The sequence below is a fragment of the Cicer arietinum genome, chromosome 6, assembly GCF_000331145.2.
Source record: "Cicer arietinum cultivar CDC Frontier isolate Library 1 chromosome 6, Cicar.CDCFrontier_v2.0, whole genome shotgun sequence".
NCBI lineage: Eukaryota > Viridiplantae > Streptophyta > Magnoliopsida > Fabales > Fabaceae > Cicer > Cicer arietinum.
In genome coordinates, this window is record NC_021165.2 from 1,771,690 (window position 1) to 1,796,083 (window position 24,394).

At 32.6% G+C, this 24,394-nt stretch overlaps 3 protein-coding genes across 7 annotated transcripts; 1 reads left to right on the forward strand and 2 right to left on the reverse strand.

Moving 5' to 3' along the window:
- Positions 1-561: 561 nt before the first annotated feature.
- Positions 562-10,319, reverse strand: LOC101491780 (uncharacterized). Of its 4 annotated transcripts, none has more exons than XR_012163541.1 (12): positions 9,586-10,319; positions 9,242-9,499; positions 8,013-8,255; positions 7,546-7,692; positions 5,923-7,322; positions 5,417-5,538; positions 4,500-4,573; positions 3,396-3,477; positions 3,198-3,323; positions 2,881-2,977; positions 2,321-2,478; positions 562-1,115 (listed from the first exon to the last, which is right to left on the reverse strand). XR_012163541.1 is itself a non-coding variant. In XM_004503202.4 (11 exons), the coding sequence occupies exons 1-11, from the start codon at positions 10,024-10,026 to the stop codon at positions 876-878; spliced, it is 3,276 nt and encodes a 1,091-aa protein (XP_004503259.1). In that variant the 5' UTR covers positions 10,027-10,316; the 3' UTR covers positions 562-875. The 4 variants fall into 4 exon arrangements, 1 of the variants encoding a protein (XP_004503259.1); XR_012163540.1 differs by having other exon boundaries at positions 5,417-5,541; XR_012163539.1 differs by lacking the exon at positions 5,417-5,538 and having other exon boundaries at positions 9,586-10,317.
- A 2,727-nt stretch (positions 10,320-13,046) lies between these two features.
- On the reverse strand, positions 13,047-19,117 carry LOC101492666 (uncharacterized). 2 transcript variants are annotated; one of them, XM_004503205.4, is made up of 6 exons: positions 18,804-19,117; positions 18,545-18,711; positions 17,759-17,848; positions 17,295-17,453; positions 14,065-14,153; positions 13,047-13,857 (listed from the first exon to the last, which is right to left on the reverse strand). In XM_004503205.4, the coding sequence occupies exons 1-5, from the start codon at positions 18,898-18,900 to the stop codon at positions 14,079-14,081; spliced, it is 588 nt and encodes a 195-aa protein (XP_004503262.1). In that variant the 5' UTR covers positions 18,901-19,117; the 3' UTR covers positions 13,047-13,857; positions 14,065-14,078. The 2 variants fall into 2 exon arrangements, with proteins under 2 accessions (XP_004503262.1, XP_004503261.1); XM_004503204.3 differs by lacking the exon at positions 13,047-13,857 and having other exon boundaries at positions 13,862-14,153.
- Positions 19,118-22,688: 3,571 nt separating this feature from the next.
- Positions 22,689-23,577, forward strand: LOC101493228 (uncharacterized). The gene has a single exon (XM_004503206.4). The coding sequence runs from the start codon at positions 22,828-22,830 to the stop codon at positions 23,329-23,331; it is 504 nt and encodes a 167-aa protein (XP_004503263.1). The 5' UTR covers positions 22,689-22,827; the 3' UTR covers positions 23,332-23,577.
- Positions 23,578-24,394: the final 817 nt, after the last annotated feature.

Consider the following 24,394-nt stretch of genomic DNA (forward strand, 5'->3'; position numbering starts at 1 on the left):
CACTCTTTCATTCAGATTTACTTTTTGGAAAATCAGAGGATAGAATTATATATAGGAGAAAAATATTCACAACTTTATTAAAGAGTAATCTACTCATCTTATTATGGTACAGATTATATAAATCTTGTGTTAGTGCATATGCATTAACGCATACAAGAAAAAATAGTTTCATAGATAGTAAGCACTAGCACAAGCTTTTCATCAAGCATTGAAGAGTGATAAACATAACACACAAATTGCATCCCGCAAACAAAATGCACACAAGATTCCAAGATACGAAAATTTCAAGCATTAAAAATGCAAAGAGACTTCATTTAATAGTCACTCTCCATTCAAATCAACAAAATTCATCCCTTGTAGGACAATATATATGTTTCATTGTAGGCACCTTGAAAAAAGAAATAACCAAAATTTCTTTCAAGGTTTTTCTCATTACATTTTCCTCATACATTAAATTTTTTCAAAATATATGCTTGGTGGCAGGCATCCCTTTTCTCATTACATTTATTTCTTAGCGAGGGAAAATGGCTGACATGAGAAGAAAGGTTAAAAATGTGCATATATGTTGAAGAAATCAATTATAGGTCAGCTACTTATAGTGAGCTGAGAAAACTAACTAAAGCCTAACCAGCAGTTAGTTAGGTAACAACAGGCTTAACTATAGTAAAGCTATTAGAAAACAATAGAAACAATAGTTCACTAACACTGTACAATTCTATACATTGAAAAGAACAACCACTACGTGGATACAAATCAAAGAATTAAAGAAAGCTATCATAAACTCAACAACTGAACCAGAACACTTAATATAAAAAGAGAATACGAAACCAAAAATCAAATGAATTAAATGAATATGAACTAACAGCAAAAAAGATTTACGATGTACATCTTACTACCAAAGGAGCCGCCACTTTTTCTGCATGGAATGCCTTCAGCAAAGACACAAACTTCAAAAGGTTATCTTTGGAGAACCACCGAACCTTCAATTCAAGAGTGCCTGGAACCGTGTTTCCATGGTTGACAGTTACAAGGTTCACTCGGGTAGAGGGATAAAATTCTGTTAATGAACATTTCAGACCTAAAGTAACACAGCAGCTGTCACCAGCCCCAATCACCTGCAAAGAGTAACATTAAACAATAAGCCGAGCAATAAAGGTTTAGTCTAAAAGGGGGAAATGAAGAGGAAGAAGAAAGAACAGCGGTCCATACCATATTGGCCCACGCAGTTAGGGTTTTTAGAAAAATCGCGTTTAATTAAGAAAAAGAGTCTTCCATACATACTACTTTTTCTCTTCTCCGGGGATGTCCCAAGTCATTATCAACGAGGAGGATTAGGAATTTGGGATGACGTCAAGATAGGATTAGGAAGAAGAAGAAAAATGGGAGAGTTGAGTCGTTGAGTTAGTTAGAGAATTGGGAAGGAACACGTGTTTAAATGAGAACATGAGGGGAGTAGTGAGAGTCAGATAATATGAAGCTTTACTCTACTGGCCGAGGAGCTTAGCTCTAGGAATACAAAAGTCTATGTTCTAAAGTTGTGTTTGGTTGGAGTAAAATAGAAGGAACGGAGGGAAGGGAAAAGATGGAGCAAAATTCCTCCTAAGCCAATTTAAGTTGCCCTCCAAAAGTGTGGGAATTCGAAGGGGAAAGAAGATATGTTAAAAAATTAGGACATAAGTATCCTTTTATTAGATGTGACATTAAATATTACAATGGTGTAGAAAGTAAGTTTATTCTTCTCATCCATTAAAATCTCACTCCTCTAAGCAAGCACAACACGTACTCCCTCTTCTCCATTTCTCTCAAATAAAATTTCACCTCTCCCCTCCCTTCTCTTCACATCCATTGAACTATATTGAACCAAATGATAATGCACTATTTCGTTGTATTGGGTTCCTATCAGCTCATTGTTGAGAATAATAACTTTAGAATATCTTTTGAAGATTTTAGATTTATATTTAAATTTAGTTTTAAATATATTTAAGATCTAAAATAAGATATCATTATGATTATGATATATAACTTATATTTTTCTGTTTATAATATTTTTAGGATTTGTTTCTTATTTTAAGGATATCTTATTTATGAATTGTAATTTTGCTCTAAAAATAGATCGATGAATAAAAGTTCAAGAAAAAGAGACTTCTCCAGGTACAAATTTAGGATTAAAGAGTTTCCTCCACATACAATATAACTCATATTTTCACAAATAAAAACACGGAAAAAAAAAAACCCATCATCATGAGCCGAAAACCCATTTGTTTTGATTGTTTCTAATGTCATGCATTTTCTACATCACTTAGCCCCAGAAAATACTTACCATCTCATTAATGTCAACAATGGAGCAGCATGAATCGATTCTGTAATATGGAGACACAGTCGCATCTGATGAAAATGAATACAGTTGCTTGATATCTTCAATGCATAAAAGCACATAACCACCGATCACAAACAGTGATCTTGAGAGCCATGATTCTTCTGCAAGACAAAGGACAACTTTATCTCTGTAAAATAATAACTAATAGAAGAATATAAACATCCTTGCAAATTTCAATTAAAGATATTTTAAAAACTTCCAAATCCACTACAATTAACAATGCCAGATAGTTTCTGAAACCTTCAAGAGGTTATCAACTAAATGAGTTATGCATTGTTACAACCATCTAAGAAAACAATCTCTTGAAACAAAATAGCATTCGCACCTTAGTTCTGAGGGGGTATTTTATAGAATTTCATTTTTCAGAACTCAGCAATAATTTAATCTTGAAGACTCGAGGAAGGTTTATGACCAAAATAAACAAGAGATGACTACCGACTGATTTTTAGCAGAATAGAATATAAAGCGAAAATATGCAACATTAAATGACTAGAGAAGCATACCATTGCCATTGTTACAACAGACTAGCACCATCGCATACTGATATATGCTCACACTTGAACCACCACATATTTGGTTGCCAAACAACTCAACCTGGACCTGCTCCAAACTGCCATTTAAATTTCCAAAACCCCAGTCTATTATAGAAGGAAAAATTGAAAATAGAAAAGAACTGAAATCATAATTATAGAGGAATCACTAATATCAACGGCACATATCAAACACATACTCATGTGCATAGAGACAAACTTTTCAAAAATAAAAATATACACATGCATTACCACCCAAATTAATAATTTATAAGGCAAAGAAAAATCACCTTCTTATTGAGCATCTAGCATTTCCACCACATGAATCAAACATGTGTATGGTACATAGTAACTCTCTCGAAATTTCAATGCTTCTTGTTACAAAAAGGTACGTTTCCCCGCCCTCAAAATTTACCCTGATGAATCAAAAGAATCACCGTTAAAAGTTACTACTTCTTTAATTCATGTAAATATACAAGTCCACTAACCTTAACACCTGAAGTCCCATTCCAACAAGCACCTCCCGAACATCTTCCATCTTGTGGCAACTCAATGTGCTCAAAAGTGCCTCTGGACGACATATTAAAAAGGGTTTTTAAAAGCAACGCTCAGTGAACAAAGCTTTAATCTAAAGCCAAAATAACATAATAATAATATGATATAGATATGATAAAAAATGAGGGTATTATGGTCAATCATTAATTCATGTTTGAAAATTGAAAAGTTAAAGCTACTTGGAACAACAGCCACAAATTGCCAATGCAGTATCAACTATCAAGTCTGTTTTCAGCAATATAGTATGCCAAACAAGATGGATATTGTTGGAAAGTATCATCTATTTGGGAGTCTTTTTATTATGTTAGTTTCCTCTTCTATAAACTTCCCTGGATTAATATGTAAATCTGGTGCATATATATGAAATGGCTATGTTGAGGGTTTCCTCGAGCAATTCAGTAAATAGTTTACCCAGCTTGCTTTCACAAAACACAAATGGCATTTTGAGCCTCCTAAAATTCAAAAGTTACGGGATCTGAATCATGTTAACCTTCCCAGCAGAAAAGGAGGTTTCATATTTATACAGAAATAAATATGGTAAGCATGGACCTATGATGCAGGGATACTTCACTTTCCTCACCGTATCCATGTCGGATAGATACTTCTCGATACGCCTGTGTTTTGGCATATCTTTTAAGTGCAAGCCTTTTCAACCGCTTGCAGGTTGAAGCACCAACTTGGTATTAGCACACCTACCCTGCTCATCTGACTTTTTTTTCCAGCGACATGTTTCAAATTTCAATATTCTAAAAAGGGTCCGATCACAATGTAAACGATCCAATCAATAGTCCAATTTTTCTTAAGTTTTTTTTTTCCCTTCTATTTTAAATTATTTCTATATTATATTTACTAATATTTTGTGAAATTTTTATTTTTATATAAAAATATCCTAAATGTATCGTATCCTATATTTTGCAAGAAACAATGTATCATCGTATCGGATACTCATATCACATCTGTGCAACATAAATGTACACAAAACAAAATAAAAAGTAAGTTCCTTGTGCCAACAAAAAAAAGTAAGTCTAAGGCTGAACCTGGTCCGTCGGAAGCAACATTGATTAGCAGAATGTAGAGCTTCTTATGGCTGCTCAGCAATACTGCAACTTCTCTACATGGGGTAATAAAGAAATTATAGATGCCACGCAGGAATTTGCAAAAATTGAAGTATATAAATAAAGAACTGCTGAATAACGTGAATAATCATTAGAAATTTCAGTAGAAAAATTTAAGTACATTACAAAATTCAGTACAAAATATTTAGTAAAAATCATTTCAAGTGTTTGCTCTGGAAGTATTGTATCATCTCTATTGTCAATACCAGTAATAGATCTGAACCAAACTTCTGGGTGGACAAAAAAATATAAGATGAAGAGAAACAGAACAACTGAAAAAAGTAAGAATCTGGTATAGCCAAAATTGATTATACTCTTTATCATGACACTCTTCAATATTATAAAATATATACTAAATATGAAATGTGTTCAGGAAATTTTCATATCTTTTGTCTATATGATCTTGTTTAGTGATAAAAGTTAACAAAACTAATACAAATACTCTTTTTAAGATGAACTAATACAAATGTTTAACAACAATCTCTGATAGAATCAGTACAAAATTATAAGTATTTTCGCATGATTGTTATTATAAAGACATGGTCTTTGCTTGTTCATTACATTCTAAATTATAAGTATTTTCACATGATTGTTATTATAAAGACATGATACTTATTTTCGATTACCATTCACTATTCTTTTAAAATCAAAAAAGAAATAAAAAGCAAGTATCTGTTTTTGGGTGCACCAAAAGGTTAAGTTTGAGAGATTTAAAGTATGGTTTTGAAGTCATCTTCCTTACTAGTTTACCATTCTTGCAATAAAAGCTAGGTAGCAAACAATTTTCTTTGAAAAAAAAAGGTCTGAACATTTTTATACTTTTGGCCTTCGCACTCAACCTGACTCTTCCACCTTATGCACAGCCATCAGGGTAGATAAGAGAAGGAAGTTTCGAGCTAAACAGATGATGGAAGGAAGGCCACTAGATACATCCACATATTTTTGCAACTTCTTGCGCACACTGCTGAATATAATCAACAGTTAACTATACGAAAGACTGGGCGATTTGAAGAGAAATAGTTGTCAACATTGAGTTAACATCATGTTCATATGTGATTATGTGCAAGGTTAAAAACAAAGTGAGTAGGCAGCAAAATATTCTCAGAATTCAGTAAAATGGCCATCTGAGAATACCTCAATTTCATTTTGAAGATGAGAAGCTCAACACAGGAAAAGAAAATCATAAAGTAAAAATCATGATAATGAACAGCAAATGACTTGTATCCCTAAAAAAATCCCATAGAAAAAGAGAAAGATGTCCAATCAACAGCACTGCATAAAATGAAGATATGTCTGTTTGTGTTTTCCACTCAAATGCTCATGAATTCAATCAATTGGTAATTACCTTTCTTTATAGTTCGTCTCCGTTTGAAGGATGCAATTACAACGCATGCAATGACTACAGACCTCATTGGCTTTAGAGTCAGCAATATTCATATTGAAATATGTCACAATAGAATCATCATTCACTTGGGTGAAGCAATTACGCCAACAAAATTCAGTCAAATCATCAACACCTGATTCTCGCCTTAAATTTACAGAAATCTGTCCTTGGTTTATTTTCTCTTGTTCGTGACTGCATGCATTGGTGTCTATATTCTCTTCTAATATTGAAATAACTCTCTTCTTGACTTTTTTTCTGATTTTCCTTTTCCCAAACAAATTGGTGTGTTGGCTGGCAGGAAGTTCACTCTCACCATCGTCAGCACCAGCAGCAAAATCAATTGAACACTCCTGAGAAGTTTGGTCACTGGATGAACCAAATGAACAAATGCCATTTTGTCCTGCATGAATGATTCCTTGTCTAGGGCTGTAACTCTTTTCCTTGTGTTGATTTGAAGATATAAGTCCATCAACACTCCCATTCAAATGATTTTTGCTAGGGGGACTATCAACTACAGGCACTGATGGTTCAAATTCACTATAATCAACTTCACTGCAGCTTGTGTTACTGTCAGAAGACGCCACTGAAAAGGAATCAGCCGACAGCTGCAATATTTCCTCCACCAAGTTATGGCGGCGATGAAGAAGGTCTTCTTGAAAGTGAGGAGGAGATGTGGGACATATAGATGATGACTGAGACCCATAGATATCATTAATGGTGGTCAATGGTGAGATGTTGACATTTTCAGTCATTCTATGACCTTGGGTGGCAATGGTGTCCGAATGAGAATTTTTAGATTGTGAGAGGGAACTATGAATTCCCTGAAGTGAAAAAGATTTGAAACGTTCCAAATCCACTCCCCCTGAGTCAGAAAGAGAGGCCCCACTAGCATTACCAAGAGAACCTCTGTAGTCCAGGTATTGCTGTCTATGAAACCAAGCAGACATTTCTGCAAAAGAACTATCAGATTCTAAAATGTTCATGCTACTTTCATCTCCTGAAGCTAGAGCAGAATCTGAAGCATATCGTGACACTTCACCATGTTGCTCCTGATTTGTATTGTTTTGGAATAAATTTTCTTTCTGATGATGTGATGTACCTCTACCTTTTCTCCTAGTTTCTACCGGTTTATCAGAAGCAAAATCCATCCAGTCTCTAAATTCCCGCAACCAAAGAATAGAACGCTCTTTCTTCATATGTTCAACTTTATTTATCAAATCTGCTATTTCTGCTTCATCGTCAAATAAATCACGATCCTCATTGTTTTGAATTTCATTAACGCATGACTGGGACTCCTGATCAGAACATATGCTAGTAATCTCTTCTTCACTCTCAATGCTGGCAACACGACAGACCTTTCTCTGCTTGAGAAAACAAGAACAATATGATGCTTATCTCTATGTAAATCCAAAAAGGAAACTATTAGATTTTTCAACAATGTGATAAGTAAATGTCTAGATGTAATTGGCCTCTTGAGTTCAATTTTCAGAAATGAGAATAATCAAAAACAAAACTGAGATGCAAAATAAATAATTTATCACTTCTCATTTTTACATCTACATGTTCAATTTCAATATTACCTACCCTTCTATTATTGCCACCTTCCACTATAGCCTCATCCTTGGCAGGTACATAAATCCCAAAACTGGCAGGTTGCTTATGCATACTGGCAATAATTATTTGTCTCTTCCAAAAATCTGTAGCATTAATTTCCTTCTCGTCTAACTTCAACTGATCAACGTAAAAGAAAAGTGGTGTAAGTTTAAAAATGAAAAAGAATATACAATCGAAAAAGAAACATAAAAAGGTTAAGATTTACACAGAAAATGATGCAAACTTTAGAAATCAAATACCGTCTAAATATTGAGGTACAGTAAAATAAAAAATACCAATACAGTGATACACGACACTGAAAAGCAAACAGATGGACAATGATACCCTCAAATGAGAGCATACTGTCACAAAAAATAGACAGAGACTGAGAAAAATTTTAAAACAGGGTGTGTGTGTGTGTGTGTGAGAGAGAGAGAGAGAAAAATATATTAACTTACCCTTTCTGGGTAGGCGAAGAAACTGAATACTTGTGCCCTATACCATCGGGCGCAGCATAAAGGATTTCCCTCCAACCACAAGCTTTTTAGATACAGAAGGCCCACGAGAAACTCGAGCTCTGAAAAATTGGAAATAATATTGTAGGAAACATCAAGTCCTTCAAGTGACTTCAAATTCTCAATCCCTCGCAAAGTAGTTAGAGCATTGTTCCTCAAAACAAGTTTAACAATATGACAGGAAACCTGCATGGTCCAACAAAATTGGTATATGGGTCCTAAGGAAATGACTGACAATGGCATACAATAAATAGAAAATGTATTAAGAACTTCCCTCAAATAATTTGATTTCCTTGCAATTAAGTACTCTAAGTAACTAGCTAGCACAAATAGATGACTTTTCAATTAGATTGCATATCCAGTTCTACGAACAATAAATTTGAAGTCACAAGCAAAAACTATTCAGCTAACAATCCCAAAATGTCAATCCATATTCCAAGAATCACAAAAGCTGGAACTGCAAGCAGATTAACATTAAATTAAGAGGACCTTGCTGCTCTTTATGTGGCTGGTGAAATTACTGAAATTAATGAAATCATTGATTTTGGGATCAGTAGGAGCTTAATACTGCATTTTCAATCTCAAACCCATCTTGAATTTAGAAAATCAAATCAAATAAAACCAGCCCTATCATGGGTCACATCGGTTGGAAATAGTTAGTGTTCTGTTTGAGATAAAACACTCTATGCTTTGGAGGGTCCCTGACACCTTACAAAAGCACATCCAAGGTAACTAATATACTCAATGACGGCAGGAAGAAGAAAATGACTGTCTCAACAAAGACATGAAGAATATGAAGATTTATAACAGTTTGCAGTCTTTAAAACCTCACGCTGTCATACTGTGTTAGATGTTGAGAGGAAAATTTAAGTTGCTAGAATAATCCGGATAAAGTTTTACTCCAATTAGCTTTGTTCTCAACAATTTGATGAACGGCACCTTTAAGAAATCCACCCCAATTTCTAAGCCACTACAATTTTTTTGGCCCAGCATTTAAAAGATAACTCCAGTTTTAGAAGTGAGGGAAAAAGCCCAAAAAGATAAAGAAACTCCAGTTCCCCGATGATACTGATACAATCAACTAAGTCAAAATCTCGATTTTCCCAACATGCAGAACAAGATATGAAATACTGACATCCCCGGGTGTATGCAATGCAAGACTTAAACCATACCTGGGTGAAGGGAGCAAATGTTCTGAGGTGATTGAAACCGAGGTCCAAATGCTTCAATTTGGTACAGTAATGCAAATTATCAACCTTAGCAAACTTGTTCCTGCTAAGATCAAGTGTTTCCACTGCAGGGAGAAGTTGCAAAGACTCATCCATGAGAACCAAACCATTGCATGCACAAGAGACAAATGACAAGCGGTTCCATTGGGGAGAATCCTTTATCTCCGTTATCCTGCTAGCAAATACATGCCGCAAAGCATCCTAAAAAATACACAAAATTTCCAAACTAAGCTCACTCCTCACAAAATATTATAATAATGATTTCATAGAGAGAAATTGAAACTGACGGTAGAATTGTGACAAATAATCTTCTCGAGAGTGTGCCTGAGCTCGAGCAAGCCTTTGGCGGCGGAAGTTGAGAGGTCGCAACCCCTGAGCTCAAGAACCTTCAACCGCCCAAACGGCAAGAACGACAAGGGCGTAGGATCCCTAACGGGAGGTAGCAACACAGAAACCACCTTGAGAGAGGTGAGGAGGCGAAGGATCCTGCGGAGTTGCTCCAGGGCGCGGTGATCGCCGAGGTCGGAAACGTAGGCTCGGAGGTAGTCGACGGGGGCACCGAGGAGGAGACTCTCGAGTTCGTGCAGCGCCTCTAACCTGGATTGGACGTAGTGAAGACCCGCGGGATTTAGCTTCAACACCAAGGCTCCTTCGATGAGAGGACCGGCCTCTTCTTCCACGAACTTCACAAGCTTCTCCAGGTACCGATCTCCTGTCACAATCGCCATTTTGAATCGATGTGGCGCGGAATAGGGCAATTCACGGCGGAATTAGGGTTTTGAGAGAGAAACTGGAAATGATCACCGACTCCATGGAAATAAATAAATAAAAAAGCGTGTGAGCAAGAGTAAACGAAGAGAGACACGTGTAGGGGTGAGAGGAGAGAATAATAAGAAAATGGAAAAATTCAAAGAGATAAAGAGAAAGGTGGTTTGGAATTGGGAGGGATGATAAGCAACAGAGAAACGGCCATGGGTACGGATGAAGAAGCGTTTTAGAAAAGAAAGAGAGTGTTTGTGTAGGGATGAGAGGAGAGAATAATAAGAAAATGGAAAAATTCAAAGAGATAAAGAGAAAGGTGGTTTGGAATTGGGAGGGATGATAAGCAACAGAGAAACGGCCATGGGTACGGATGAAGAAGCGTTTTAGAAAAGAAAGAGAGTGTTTGTGACGTTTTTATTATAGTAATTTTTTTATTTTTTTATTTTTTTATTTTTTATTTAACGGAAGAAGAACATGAGAAGGGGTTAACTGTGATGATTGGTGTTTCAATTATCATCACATGAAAAAGACACGGTGGCATGCATCTGGATGCATTTGCATCTTCTTAACTTCACTCCCAAATTCCAAATAACATGGGTAGCGTAATATTCATTCATATATTTATCCTAAGATCGAAGATTCGACGTTCTCAAATAAATGAAATACAAAGATTCGACGCACCACATATGCCAGCTGTATAATATAGGCACGGATCATTAATTTCCTGCTTTCAATGAAGTATCTTATATATTTTGTCAAAAAATAAGATGAAGTCTCCTTTTATTTTTACAATTAAAAAAAGAAGTATATCTTATTAGTTAAGTATCCGTCTCTTCCTTCGGATAATAATAGTTATACAACAATAGCAATAAAAAATACTCTCTCTCCAATAAATAAATAAAAAATTCAGCAAAATAAAAAAAATTAATTATGTACGGCTAATTAAAATAGATTTCTATTAATATTCAATAAAATTGATTTATTGTTTTATGTTAATTTATTTCACTCTACTTTTATATAGTATGAGATGATATACTATAAAATTATACTCGTAAAATTGAAGGATAAATTTCATTTAATATTAATATAAAATTATTCTATAATGATAATACAAATCAATCAATTCTAAATAAATAACTAAAAATATTATACTTGTAAAAAATTAAGTATTATTAACAATCTAAAAATCAATAATATATTGAACCTTGAAAACAATAAATAAATAAAAATAATTTTTTCACACAAATTACGACAATTAAAAAGAAACATGAAATAGTAATTAGTTAAATAAAAATCATTTTCATAAGTTTATCTTGAAATTAAGTCATAAAAGAAATAGTAATAATAGTATTATTAAATTTTTAGACTAAATATACAAATTTTTTAATATCAATTCGACTTATATTTTATCATGGATTGAAAAATGTTAAGGATTTAAACATAAAAATATTTTATTAAAAGTTGTGTATTTAATTTTTTAAAGTATAAATTTTGTTCTTTTTAATACAAAGTTTTTTTTTTTTTTGATCCATTAAGAAGTTCTTTAATGACACTATTAGCAAGACTATATGTTTTACAAATTTGGCCTTCAATAGAGACAATTAATTATGAATTTGTTTGACAAATCAAAAAACTACTTATAAATTTTAAGACATGTTCTTAACTATGAACTTATAATGTTTTTTCATTAAAACTTCAAGTAGATTTTGAGTTTATAGTTTATCATTATTTTTGTCAATTTTACCTTTATTATTTTAACTATATTCCTTTTTACTCTTTATTATTATTTATTATAATTTCAAATGAATAAACTAGCTAAAAATAAATAACTCAAATAAAACAATATTTTAAAGTTCACAAAAAATTATTAAAGTGATATAAATGTAAAAAATCATCACCTAGCATCAATTGAGCATGTAAAAGGAAATATATTTCTGTCGAAAAAAGGAACTGTATTAAATATCAAAGTTCAGACATTTACAAGTCAAAGAAACCTGTCACTTAATTATCACATAGCATCATTCTTCTTTTTACATTGTTTATTTACCATTTCTATCAGTACCGTTCTTATTGTAATTAATTGAAATCTTATAATTCTTTATCTTTAAATTAAATAATACCGCATTATTAAAATTCAAAAGTCTACGTAACCAAAAACAAATAAGTCTGAAGAGTTTCACAGCACATAAATTCAATTCAGTTAGAGCATCTACAGCGGTGAACTCAATGTGGGTTCTTTAGATGGGGTCCACTGTGCCACATCATTTTGAAGCAATTCCCTCATTTTCTACTTCAACGGTGAACTCAACATATTCAAGTTCTACTATGCCACATCACTCTAAATTAACTCATTCATTTTTTACGGTTTAACTTTTAAAAAATCATATTATATTCCATTCCTTTAACTTATACATTAATATTCCATTTTATTATAACTTAAAAATATTAATTTAAATGAAAAATAAATAAAAAAGTACGTTAATAAAAACTTTAATAAACTTCTATAACAAAAATTGTGAAAAAAAAGTATGAGTAACAAATTGTTTCTATTAATGAGCTAACAATAGTAATTAAAGGAGAAAAAAAAGGCTAAGGGTGGTATATTAACTAAAAAAAAACTAATGGTTACAAAATTATTATTATTTAATAAATTAAAAAGAAGTTAACAGCTATAAATTAATAAAAAATGATAAATTTATTATTATTATTAATAAATTAATAAAAGGTAACGATTATAATTATATTATTATTAAATTGTGAAAGTAGATAGAAAAAAAAAAAAAAAAAAACGTAACTGCTATGAAGCACCGTTCCTTCCTGACAGTACCGTGATGACACATTGGCACAACTCCAACGGTGAACCCACAAAAAACTAGAAGTTAAGTAATTACACGCTGACGGACGAACTCATTTTCACTCCCGTTGTAGATGCTCTTAGGTACTATATAGGTAATTGGTGTTGACTTTCGAGCAACATGAACCAGTCTTTATGATTGGCATAAATTATTTTCCATTTATTCCTTAAAAAAAGTAACTATTTCTTCCAAGTTTGCAGGACAAATTGGAGCACAAATAAAAAGATTATGCTTCATCAGTAACAATTGCAAATTTAAGAAGTAAACAACAGTGGTTAAGGGTCAATTTTAATGTCTTCCAATATCGCATGCGTGTTGTGTGCCTTGTTAAGGACTAGAAATTAGCTGAATTTGTTCTGGAAGGTCCCCTCTTAGCTTGATTTTGTTTTTGGTTTCAGGATGAGACCAAATGTTCCTCAAACCTGCATGTGTACGTGAAATGATTCTGTCCTGTCCTGTATACAAAGGAGAGACTACATCTGCACGTGAATGGTTCTGGTAATAATAATATATAACCAATAATACTTTTCGCCATTTTAATATCAATAAGTATATGGCAAACTTCATTTTCTCATAGCGCAATTATTAAGAAACGCCAAATGATATGCTTTACATCTGCACACATAAGATGTGTCACCACTGGGTATGACAATTATCAATACTGCCATTCATTGCAAATGTCACAGAGCTTTATTTACACGTTCACTTCAGAAGACATTTTCCTCATTTATGAATTCCATACCATGGAATTAACTTCTGTTTGTTCGTTTTGTAAACAATCGCTTCAAATTAAGGGCAGTACTGCATATACATATTGCTAAGATTCTAGGAGCAGGGAACCGAGTAACAATAACCTGGTTAAATGTTCGGAATTTGAGGATAATGGCACAAAGCTAACTTCCAACGTTACCTTCAACATGCTCCATCATGGCATGAGGTGCACTAGTGAACAGCAATAAGAAAAGTCACTAAATTATATGAATTTGAAGCACTATCAAATGTTATTACAGAGTTATTTCCATCTGGAATTTTTCATAAACACTATAGTTTTAGAATTCTCTATAAAATAGTCCATATAGATTATAATTTCTGTTTAATTACTTCTGTAAAACTTCAGTGTTTATATACAAACAGGCTACTTCAATTCACCTCTTCATCACTAGCTAACGACTCTTGTCTTCCTCAACTTCTTGAAGCAGTGCTTGTAGCTCTGCTTCTGTTAGGGACTCTAACCGTTTCTGCAGATTCAATAGGGGGAGAATTATTCTATGGCATTTTATATTGAGAAACGATGTAAATATACAAGTTTCAAGCTTCAGTCATATATAGGTTCCAGAAAGAAATATTTTACTATAAATATACAAGAAATATTTTGGGATATCTGCTAATTACTATAATGAGAAGGTGCAATAATGAAAAGGTGCAAGTATAATAAGTTCATAACAAAATGCAAGCAGAGATCAATTGTTAGACAAGCACCTAAAAAGGCAACATTCTGCATAAAATGTACTATGAGAAACGACAAGACACAATAATTGGTGAATAATATCTTCTAGCTTACGGCCTGATTGTCTATGGCCAAAACATATTACTGTAAATGTTAGGATATAGGGTAATAGATGTAAGAGTAGTTAAGTTAATGTAGTTAAGAATTGTTAAAGTTAAGTTAGTTAATGAGGTAGTTAGGACTATCATGTAAAAATAGGGATGTTTTGGAATTAGACAAAGTATTTTTTGAATATTGTAAAGTTGTGAATAGAGTAGTGACTCTATTGTGAAGGGAAAGCCATTGGAGGAGATATTTCTATCCTATTTCTTAATAAAAGTGTTGTTTCTTTGGAATCCAATTCTTGGGTTCCTAACAATTGGTATGACCTGCCAGATTACAGAGAAAGCGCCAATGTAAAGTGCAAAAATGGTGACTCAAGTGAAGAACTTGGAGTCTTCAATGGAGTTCCTCAAGAAGTTGGTGTCTCAACACACTACGCAAATTGCAAAGTTAGAAGGCAGCATCGAAAAAATAGGAGTTCAATAAAATGCTCAAGAAATGGATGAATGTAAATGATGAATAAGAAGATGCTGGAAGCCCAACATCCTCCAATATGAAGAAAACAAGTGATACCAAGGTTTGCAATAGAAGTCATGGATCTTAAGTGGCTTCCAGCCAAGAATTGAAGAAGGAATCATGTATAGGAGCATTGGAAAGTTTAGTGACATTCTTGAAAAAAACCAACAATCAGAAGTTACAACAACCTTCGATGGAAATCGTTGTGGAGCTCAAGAATATGTTGACACATGGGCTGCTGAGTAAGCATAACTCTGATTGCAACCAAGAGAGTGGAGGCAGTCACCCCGATTATCAAGCAGAGAGTCAGGGATTGGAGTAGCTAAAAAAATGATGGTTCAAGAGATGGAGAAGCACGATGGGGTGTCGAACAAGCTGGAGGTACCAGCTTTCCTCTAAGGACGGCCTAGTAACAGCAACATAAAAGCATTTCTGCACGAAACAACCACCAAGAATCATGTTCTTGGGCAAGAAAGATGGGTGATAAGACCAGTCCATTGAGTCGGGTGTTGTGAAGGCAAGAAACAATATTAAAATCAGATTGGTCAATGGATACATGACTGGAAAAACAAGAAAGAAATTTAAATCAGAGTGAAGTTGCAGAAACCAAGGAAGACCCAATTGTCAAAGTTGAGGCGGAAGTTGAAGCTTTCCTCTAAGGACGGCCTAGTAACAGCAACATAAAAGCATTTCTGCACGAAACAACCACCAAGAATCATGTTCTTGGGCAAGAAAGATGGGTGATAAGACCAGTCCATTGAGTCGGGTGTTGTGAAGGCAAGAAACAATATTAAAATCAGATTGGTCAATGGATACATGACTGGAAAAACAAGAAAGAAATTTAAATCAGAGTGAAGTTGCAGAAACCAAGGAAGACCCAATTGTCAAAGTTGAGGCGGAAGTTGAAGCTAGAGATGCACCAGCAAAGGCTTTCTATGTTCAAAACCCAGAATTGGATGACACAACAATAGAAGAGGAGAAACAAGAATCTCAGCCTGCAATGGAGATTTGAGTTACATGGAGTGTACCCGTGCACCCCCACCTCCCAAGCCACAAAACTCAACTTTTTCTGGGAGTGGGTCATCAATAGAGAAAAATTATTGCTTTCATGCAGGCTGGCCAAGCTTCCCTGTCGGAGTTGCCATACGACAACTCAAAGCTGGCACTTTGTGGGCCACTGTTGGTGGAGCAATCATGGGTGTTCATAACAACAATGCTTTTCCCAAGCAAGTTGCCTTTTTTATGAAGAAGAAGCATAGAGGGAAAAAAATGGGTACTTAGTAAGTTGGGTTTAATTCCATATCTAATGGGTCAAACTTTGTGTTAGTACCTTCTGGTTTCATGAACAGAATGCTCTAGGTAGCCTAATTCAAGGCCAAAATTAATTAGTCCTAACCCCAGACACATCTATCCTAATTCATAATTCAATTTTCTTTGCTCAAGTGTTCACCACCCATTCATTTGATGACTAGATTGGTCGCCAGGTTCCTGCCCAGTTGAACTTTCCCCAATGGTGTTTGGGAAAGATTTATCCTCTTTGACAAAATTTGTGTTTTGGAAAGTGCTGCAGGAAGGTGCATATCAACGGGATTTAGAAAGAAGTTCTTACCACTTGCACGAAGCAGGTTCATCAAAACTCCCAACAATAGAACCTGGGGAAAGGGTTTTAATTTCAACAACTAATGCAAGTGAAGAAAATTAGTAGATTTAAACCTTGAGGAGAAGGTTGTTTTGTGGAGGGGTGTATTGTTAGGATATAGAGTAATAGATATTAGAGTAATTAAGAGTTGTTGTAGGTAGTTAGTTAATGAGGTAGTTAGGACTATTATTTATAAATAGGGATGTTTGGGGGTTAGAGAGAGTATCTTTTGAATATTGTAAAGTTGGGAATAGAGTAGTGACTCAATTGTGAAGGGAAAACCCTTGGAAGAGAGATTTGCTCCTACTTCTTAATAAAAGTTTTCTTTCTTTGGAATCCAATTCTTGAGTTCCTAGCAATAACCAATTTTAGGACAAACCATTTTAATTCTGACTAGCCCATATAGTACCACCAAAGTTGTCATTCTTTTTTAGCCTCCCTGTTTATTTAACATTTTAAGGACCACTGATTTTTTTTATTCCATTCATATCTTTTGAGGGAAAAGGTATAATATCATACTACTCCATATTGTGCATTTAATCAATTTCATGATGACAAATTTGACCAAGAATAACAAGTCTAGACATGCACTTGTAATTCTTGTGGTAAATCACAACAAAATTCTTTTGCTATACTTAAAACAAGAGAAAGGCAACCTTGTTAATGTTATTTTACCTCCATCACTTTGCTTTCATAGTCACGTAGCTGTTGTGCATATGTCATTTCCTTGTTTGAAACTCTGAAGATATATGTTGAGATCCATCCAACTGTGAGGCCCAAAACCAGCACAAGTTGAACCACATTTCCAGCTTGTAGTGGATCTACTCCAGCAAACTGCAAAACATATCCAAGAAGAATAGTTGCATGATTAATCTCAGTTCTATTACATAAGTACGTATTTTATATGATATCCATCCTATCATAGGCAAAAACAATTACATGAAGGTAAAGTCATCACTAAGTCACTAACTACGTTCCTTTATTCACAAGGTACACTGAACCATTTGTTAATAGCCTTCACAATATGTACTTTTTCATTTATGAATGGGAATAAGCTAAGTGCTAAAATATTGAAGAAAAAATTAAAATATAAGAAAGCAAGTATTAGAATTTTTGTATTAGAGCAGAAAGAAAGGTACCTCTAGTCCACTTTTTAAGCCAATGCCAAACAAAGTAACTCCAAGTCCAATTAATAGGACATCTTTCCTTGAATATCCAAACGGTGCCTTCTGTAACATCCAGAAAGAGAAATATAAGGATAAGGTGTCTCATTTTGTTATTAGCCTGTTATTACTATCTATGTAATGGCAAGGGTGATGAAGTAGCCAGAGAATTTCAGTGCATGTATGACGCACTAGAATGTTATAATAAATCAGATTAGGACAATAAGAATTGATTCAATGGTCTGCTTATTGAAAACATTCCAGCTCCCACAGCCAAAACACTGAGAATAATTACACTCATTCCTATCCATCCATCTAACAAGGTGAAAAATCTTCCTCATCCTCCTACCATTTGAAACACCTATTTGTTTTCTAGATGTATGACTTTGACAACAATTTAATTGATTAATGCGATTCAAATATGTAGTTAATTACGTTTAGTAAATAACAAGATATCGCAATTCATTAACCATCCAATGAACTTAATTATCCACAATTCTAAATGTCGTTAACCATGATTAATCATATGTTCAAATATTAATGATATCTACTAACCATCTGAATTATGTTGAAATATACATAATTTTGAAGTGTTTAAATATACTTGGCATCTATTAACCACAATTTGTATTAATTGTGTTTAGTGGATGAAAAATGAATGTGGCACCATCAAGTGAAGGTAATTAAGCATGTATTTGAATAGTCCAAAATGCAAGTGTACATTACATATATATGATAAAATAATGAGATTAGTAAATGTGCCTTTGTGGGAGGAGAGGGGTCATCGGTAGTGGCATTGGAGTTTGAAGAAGAAGAAGAAGTAGTAGTAGTACATCTAGGGATAGAGAGGGTGTGTTTGGCGGAGAAGGTGTTTCCGGTAAAAGTAAAAGTCGCGTTTCCATTTAAACATTGGGGAATGAGTGTTCCTCCTGAGGATTAAAAGAAATGAAGATTAATTGTAAGCGAGCAGAGAAATAGAAAAAACGAAGTGAAGAATGAAGGAAGGTAAGTACATAGATACCTGTGTGAAAATGTGTAGAAGCAGGTGGTACTACAACTCCACGGCGTAGCAAAGAAGAAGAAAAAGAAATTGCATATAAATGTGGAGCATATGCCATATCCGTAATTTAGAAGAAAAGAAAGCAGTAAAGCAAGAATATGATATGCAGAAAGCCAAGAAGGAGAAGAAGATGAAGATGAGTGGAGGAGAATAAGATGAGGTTTTCTTCAACTCAACTTCCACATTACGCGTGTCTCTCCGTGTGTTTTTCCAGTTCCTCGATACGTGCCGTTTCACTATCGCCTCTGCTGGGGTCCCACCCGCCAAATAGTACGAATCTTTTACTACTACCACATTTTTTTATATATTTCCTTTACGCCATTCACTTTTAACTTTATTTAGAAGAAAAACTGTATTTTTAACATTTATATATAATCATTAATTAAGTTTATATTATTATTCCTCAAATAAAGTTTATTATATTTATGGGTACCATATAGTAGTATCATTTTTCGCACAATACTACTCTTTTCGTCATTAAATATACAATTCATTATATTATAGTCAATTATTAATTAATAGAATAAGGTATAGTAAATCATTAACCAATATATGAATGTGATTAATCTTATTTGCATTAGGCATGTAATGAAAAAAAAAACAATGTATTACTGTATTCAAATAAGATTTTTAAATTTGTTTTATTTATTTTATTTTATTTTTTCTTTCTATTTTCATGTTAAGAGATATTATCGAAACAAGTAATTTTGTGTGTGTATAATTTATAAAAATTATTTATGTGTAATTTATGTCTCTATCTCTTTTAACATGAGGAAGAAAAGGAGACAATAAATATCAAGAATTCAAATTTGTTCAAATATGTATAATATTTATTAACTATTTATTAAATATAATTCATTATATATCTAAATTAAATTAACCATATAATAAAACTAATGTGAATTTGTGATAGCGAGATACTTTGTTTCCATAGTGTTAATAAATTGTGTGTCAAAATAACAATTTTTTTTCAACAACCAAACTAAGCAGTATTTTTAATATATTTTAGTATTTTAATAAAGAGAACGGTCGAACTCACGACCTATACTCATTGTTTTAATCTTTAACTTATTATCTCAATAACAAAGTTAATCTTATATCTCTTAACATACAACATAACACAATTGAAATAAACATTGCTACTCACCACGATAAAAAAAGGTTTAATGAAAGTCATTTTTTTTATCTGTTTCATAAAGATGTTTTTTTTGTTAAGCTACTTGGAAGGAGATTGTCGATGTGTTAAGTGTGAGTAAAGATATGTTTGGTTGTGGGAAGAAATTGAAAAGAAAAAAAGAAATGAGTAAGAGTATGAGAAGAGAGAAAGATGTGAGAAGTATAGTAAATTTGTAGTATTGTTTAGTACAAGAGAATAACAAAAGAAATAGAAGAGAGAAGTGTTTGTATTTTTTAAAAAGACAAAAATATTCTTACGTTGATTGGTGATGAGTTGTTAATTAAAGTTCTATATTAAATTTGAAATTTAATGTAAATGTAGATTATTAATCCATTTAATTTAGATTAATTGAATAACTTAATTTTATAATTTATTTATTTTTATCTGTGTTTGTCAATGTACATTCATAAGACAAACAAAATTACATGTACATTGAATTAAAATTAATTGCATGCATTGAGATTTAAAGGGTATATGTGGAAAAAGAAAGAAAATGATGACTACTATTGAATTTCTTTTCATAAGTGAGCAGAAAGTAAAAAGACATGGGATCCAACTATGTTTATCTCTCATCTCTATTTCTTTGTTCTTCCAAGTAAGAGAAAGATTACATTTCTCGCATAACTCTCTAGCTTATATTAATCTCATCTATAAATCGGCTCAAACAAACACAGTGTAATGTTTTGAGTGAAAATAAGATGTCTAAACTTGTTTAGCTTCTCTTAGTCCAATTTGATGATCCTTTGATGTTTTAGGTTTTCAATAGTAGTATGAGATCCTCTGACTCGACAAAGGTGACTAACTAATTACATCGAAAGTCTTACTTGACAATAGGTTAGTAAGACAATCTATGTCATTGATGTATGTGAACCAACAATGTCCAAGTGCACGTGGATAAAAAAGTCTTTTAATTTGAATTGATGAACTCACTCTTGATAAGATGATTGTTAGTGTGTCAAATGTGAGTAAGAGTTTAATATAAGATGAAAAACAAAATGTTGAACGCCATGTGATTGTTAGAAAAAACATTTTTTTTGTAAGTTTTAGGTGTGAAGATACATTATTCAAACCATTGGTGTAATTGTTGTTTGTCAATATAATGATACTATAATATTTTGGACTTCTTCTCATAATCATTAATGATTGTAAATCCCTTTAACTCATAAAAAAAATACTTTTTTTATAAATGCTCTATAAATTTTAAGACATTCCTTATTTTAGATCAGAGCATAATCTCTTCATCCTAAAATTTTTAATAAAAAATAATAATGTTTGCATGTTTAGATTTTGATATATTTAAGTCATAAAATATTCCTTTCTCCTTTTCCATTTTTTATGCATTTCTTAGACCAATTTCCTTATAGGTATTTTTCGTGTAGTAACCCGTTCCAGCTAGTTGATATGTTTGGTACTTGTCTTTGTTGACGTTGTTGTCAACTATCTAAGCAACAACCAAACCACTACTTGGTTATCATTCCTTCAGTTTGATAAGAAATAAGAAACAAGCAGAAAATCCATCAAATCAAAACATTCAGCTTCTTTAACAACTAATTATTTGCTAAGTTAACAATGAACCACCAATCATTTAGTTGTCCTAAAAATGATTCTTCATTTATTTATTAATAAAGCAAGAAAAATTAATATTCCTAGTCTCACTCTGTTGTACCTACTTGTTTCAATCAAATTATATACCAATGAATTTTGGTGTTAACCAACCACTCTTCCAAGCAATTCAAAAAAATCCAACTAAAATTATATCCTTCTATTAATAAATAATATTGAGTTGGAGAGGTCACTTTTTTTTTTATATGAAAACAACCTATCAAATGCAAAAGTGGTCGATTATTATCCCATTTGACAAAACAGAAACGTTATATCTAATTAACTATAGGTTGAATCATGTACCTCATTCTCAATGTTCCTTCAACGTCCTAACACATACCATTAGACTACAACTTCAAAGATGGATAGATCCTATAGATGCAAGAGCCAAGAAGATAAATGTATATGCACTTAATATAATATGCGTTCATGGGAATATATTGCAAGCTACCATAGGATTGTGACTATATACCAAACAAGATTAATTTGACATTTTCCATCAAATGCAGACGGTCCTTTTTCATTTAGTCCAAAATAAAGTACATGTGTAAATATTAAAAGATATTAGGAGAACCCTTTAATATTATACAGTAATGGTATACAAATACAATAAGATAAATTACTTGGTACCATATCTAATCATTAGTTTGGTGTTGTCGTTAAGTGTGGTTATCTGTATCCGATTGCATTCTCACAATATCTCCCCCCATGTGCACCCTCATAAAATAGTCTCCCAAAGTTTTGAACAAATTGGAAAGTTGTGTGTCTATTTTCTTTTTCCACATATGAAGTCAAAATAGCTCAAATTTGCCAGTCTGTCCATCATATTTCCTTCATTTGTGGCTTTTTTCTAACATTTTGAATGAAAAGTGTAGATAAAATATTTAAAAGTGACACAGTTTATATATACACTTGGAAGGCCTAAAGACACAAACATACCTACTTGCTAATTAATATCTCTTAATTTCTTACCTACATATACTATTATTGTAAAATAAAACTAAGCTGCTGCCAGTTGGGAAACTTTGTTATGAAGATATCATTTAGAGTATGACAAAGTTGAGCATTAACAATAAAAGATATGCCAACTGAGGCCACAAAAAGACAATCAACTATTTTTATTTTCTTTTCTTAACTCACAGGCATCTTGTCTAATAAATAACAAGCACTATCAACACAACACAGCAAATATTAAACTTGTCAAAAATGGGAAATGCTGCTTCTTGTACTCCAACCAATGGGGTGTTTAAGGTGTTATTGTTGAATGGGAGAATAGAGACATACACAAAACCAATAAGAGCTGCAGAGTTGATGGTAGAATACACTGGACAGTTTGTTTGTGACTCAAGCTACCTCAAAGTAGGACATCGAATTCAAGGACTATTAGCCGATGAAGAGCTTGAAAGGCGCAAGTTTTACTTCCTTCTACCAATGGAACTGCTATACTCTGTGCTAACACATGAAGAAATGAGCTCTCTAAACTACAAAGCATCAAGGGCAACGAAGCATGCAAGTTTCAACAATTTGGGAAAGATATTTCCTGTTTTTAGTGAGTTCTGTATGTTCCCTTCGGAGACAAAGAGAATAACATTAGAAGCTGATCATAATAATCAAGTGGTAAGGGAGGAGACAGAGCCTGTCAAAAGGTACTCCAAACAGAGATCCTGGAGACCAGCACTAGAGACCATTGATGAAACATCAAGGTCTTAAATACACGTTCTTTTTCTTTCTTTCCCTCAATTTGCTTCATTTGTATTTAGTAGAAATTCTTTGTTTTTTTTCTTTTTTTTGGTAAGCTTAAGTTAGAGTTAGTCCACTGTGATTTTTTTTACGCCAGTCGTGTAACAAAATATTTGAGCCGTATGAATGGCATATCCTCACAACAGTGGCGGAGCTTCAACAAATAATTTGAGATGTAGAATTTTTAAAATTTTAATTGATAAATTAAATGTAGTATTTTATTATATATAAAAATTTTAGGTTGGAAAGTTACTATGTAAAAACACAATTTTTTTTGCAAACAAACGTTAAAAAAAATGATGAATTGAACTAAAAAGTTGCTTAATTTTAAGAGAGTTGGGGTTATGGGTATCATATCATATATTGATTTGATTTATATGTTTGGAGAGGAAAAAAAATCTAAACTAAAAAGATAATTAGTTTGATTGAATTTTTACAATTTTTATCATAAAATTAAACTCAAATTGATAAATAGCACATTGATTTAGTTCAGTTCAATCTTTTTATACTATTAAAATATTTACGTAAAAAAATTTTAAACTATAGTAGAAAAAATAATAGATAAATGATTAAAAAATCTTTAAATACAACGTATTTAAAATAACACTACCGATATAATCTAATGATTTAATCAGATATCAATAATCGATTTTAAATGAAGTAAAATCATTATCAAATCAACATAGATTAAGTTTATTTGATTTGATTTAGATTTTTGTTGTTGTTGAATTTATCATATCATTAGTTTAAATTTTATATCTCTAGATGAAACTCAAAACATACATAATTGAAATTTAAGTTAAAGATATAGTGTATTTTTTAAAATTATTTTATAAATTATTTTTATTTTATAAATATTGTTGAGAACATTAAACTTATGTCCATTTTAATATCCGTCTCTCTCCACAATTAAAAATACTTATTAAAAGTTTATGAATGATAATGCTTTGTAAAATATTCATTTCAATTATTAATTTACAACAACAACATTAATTATTTATCAAAAAGTGAAAAATAAATATAAATATATATA

Bases quoted from the DNA above. Each gene is read 5' to 3' on its own strand.
- LOC101491780 (XM_004503202.4), bottom strand. From the start codon at position 10,026: ATGGCGATTGTGACAGGAGATCGGTACCTGGAGAAGCTTGTGAAGTTC. The intron at 8,256-9,241 runs GTATGGTTTAAG...TGGACCATGCAG, and splicing joins CATTTGCTCCCTTCACCCAG to GTTTCCTGTCATATTGTTAA. The intron at 3,478-4,499 runs GTTCAGCCTTAG...TATGTCGTCCAG, and splicing joins TGTTGCTTCCGACGGACCAG to AGGCACTTTTGAGCACATTG.
- LOC101492666 (XM_004503205.4), bottom strand. From the start codon at position 18,900: ATGGCATATGCTCCACATTTATATGCAATTTCTTTTTCTTCTTCTTTG. The intron at 17,849-18,544 runs GCACATTTACTA...TGGATGTTACAG, and splicing joins ACCCCTCTCCTCCCACAAAG to AAGGCACCGTTTGGATATTC. The intron at 17,454-17,758 runs GTACCTTTCTTT...TATGTTTTGCAG, and splicing joins GCTTAAAAAGTGGACTAGAG to TTTGCTGGAGTAGATCCACT.
- LOC101493228 (XM_004503206.4), top strand. From the start codon at position 22,828: ATGGGAAATGCTGCTTCTTGTACTCCAACCAATGGGGTGTTTAAGGTG.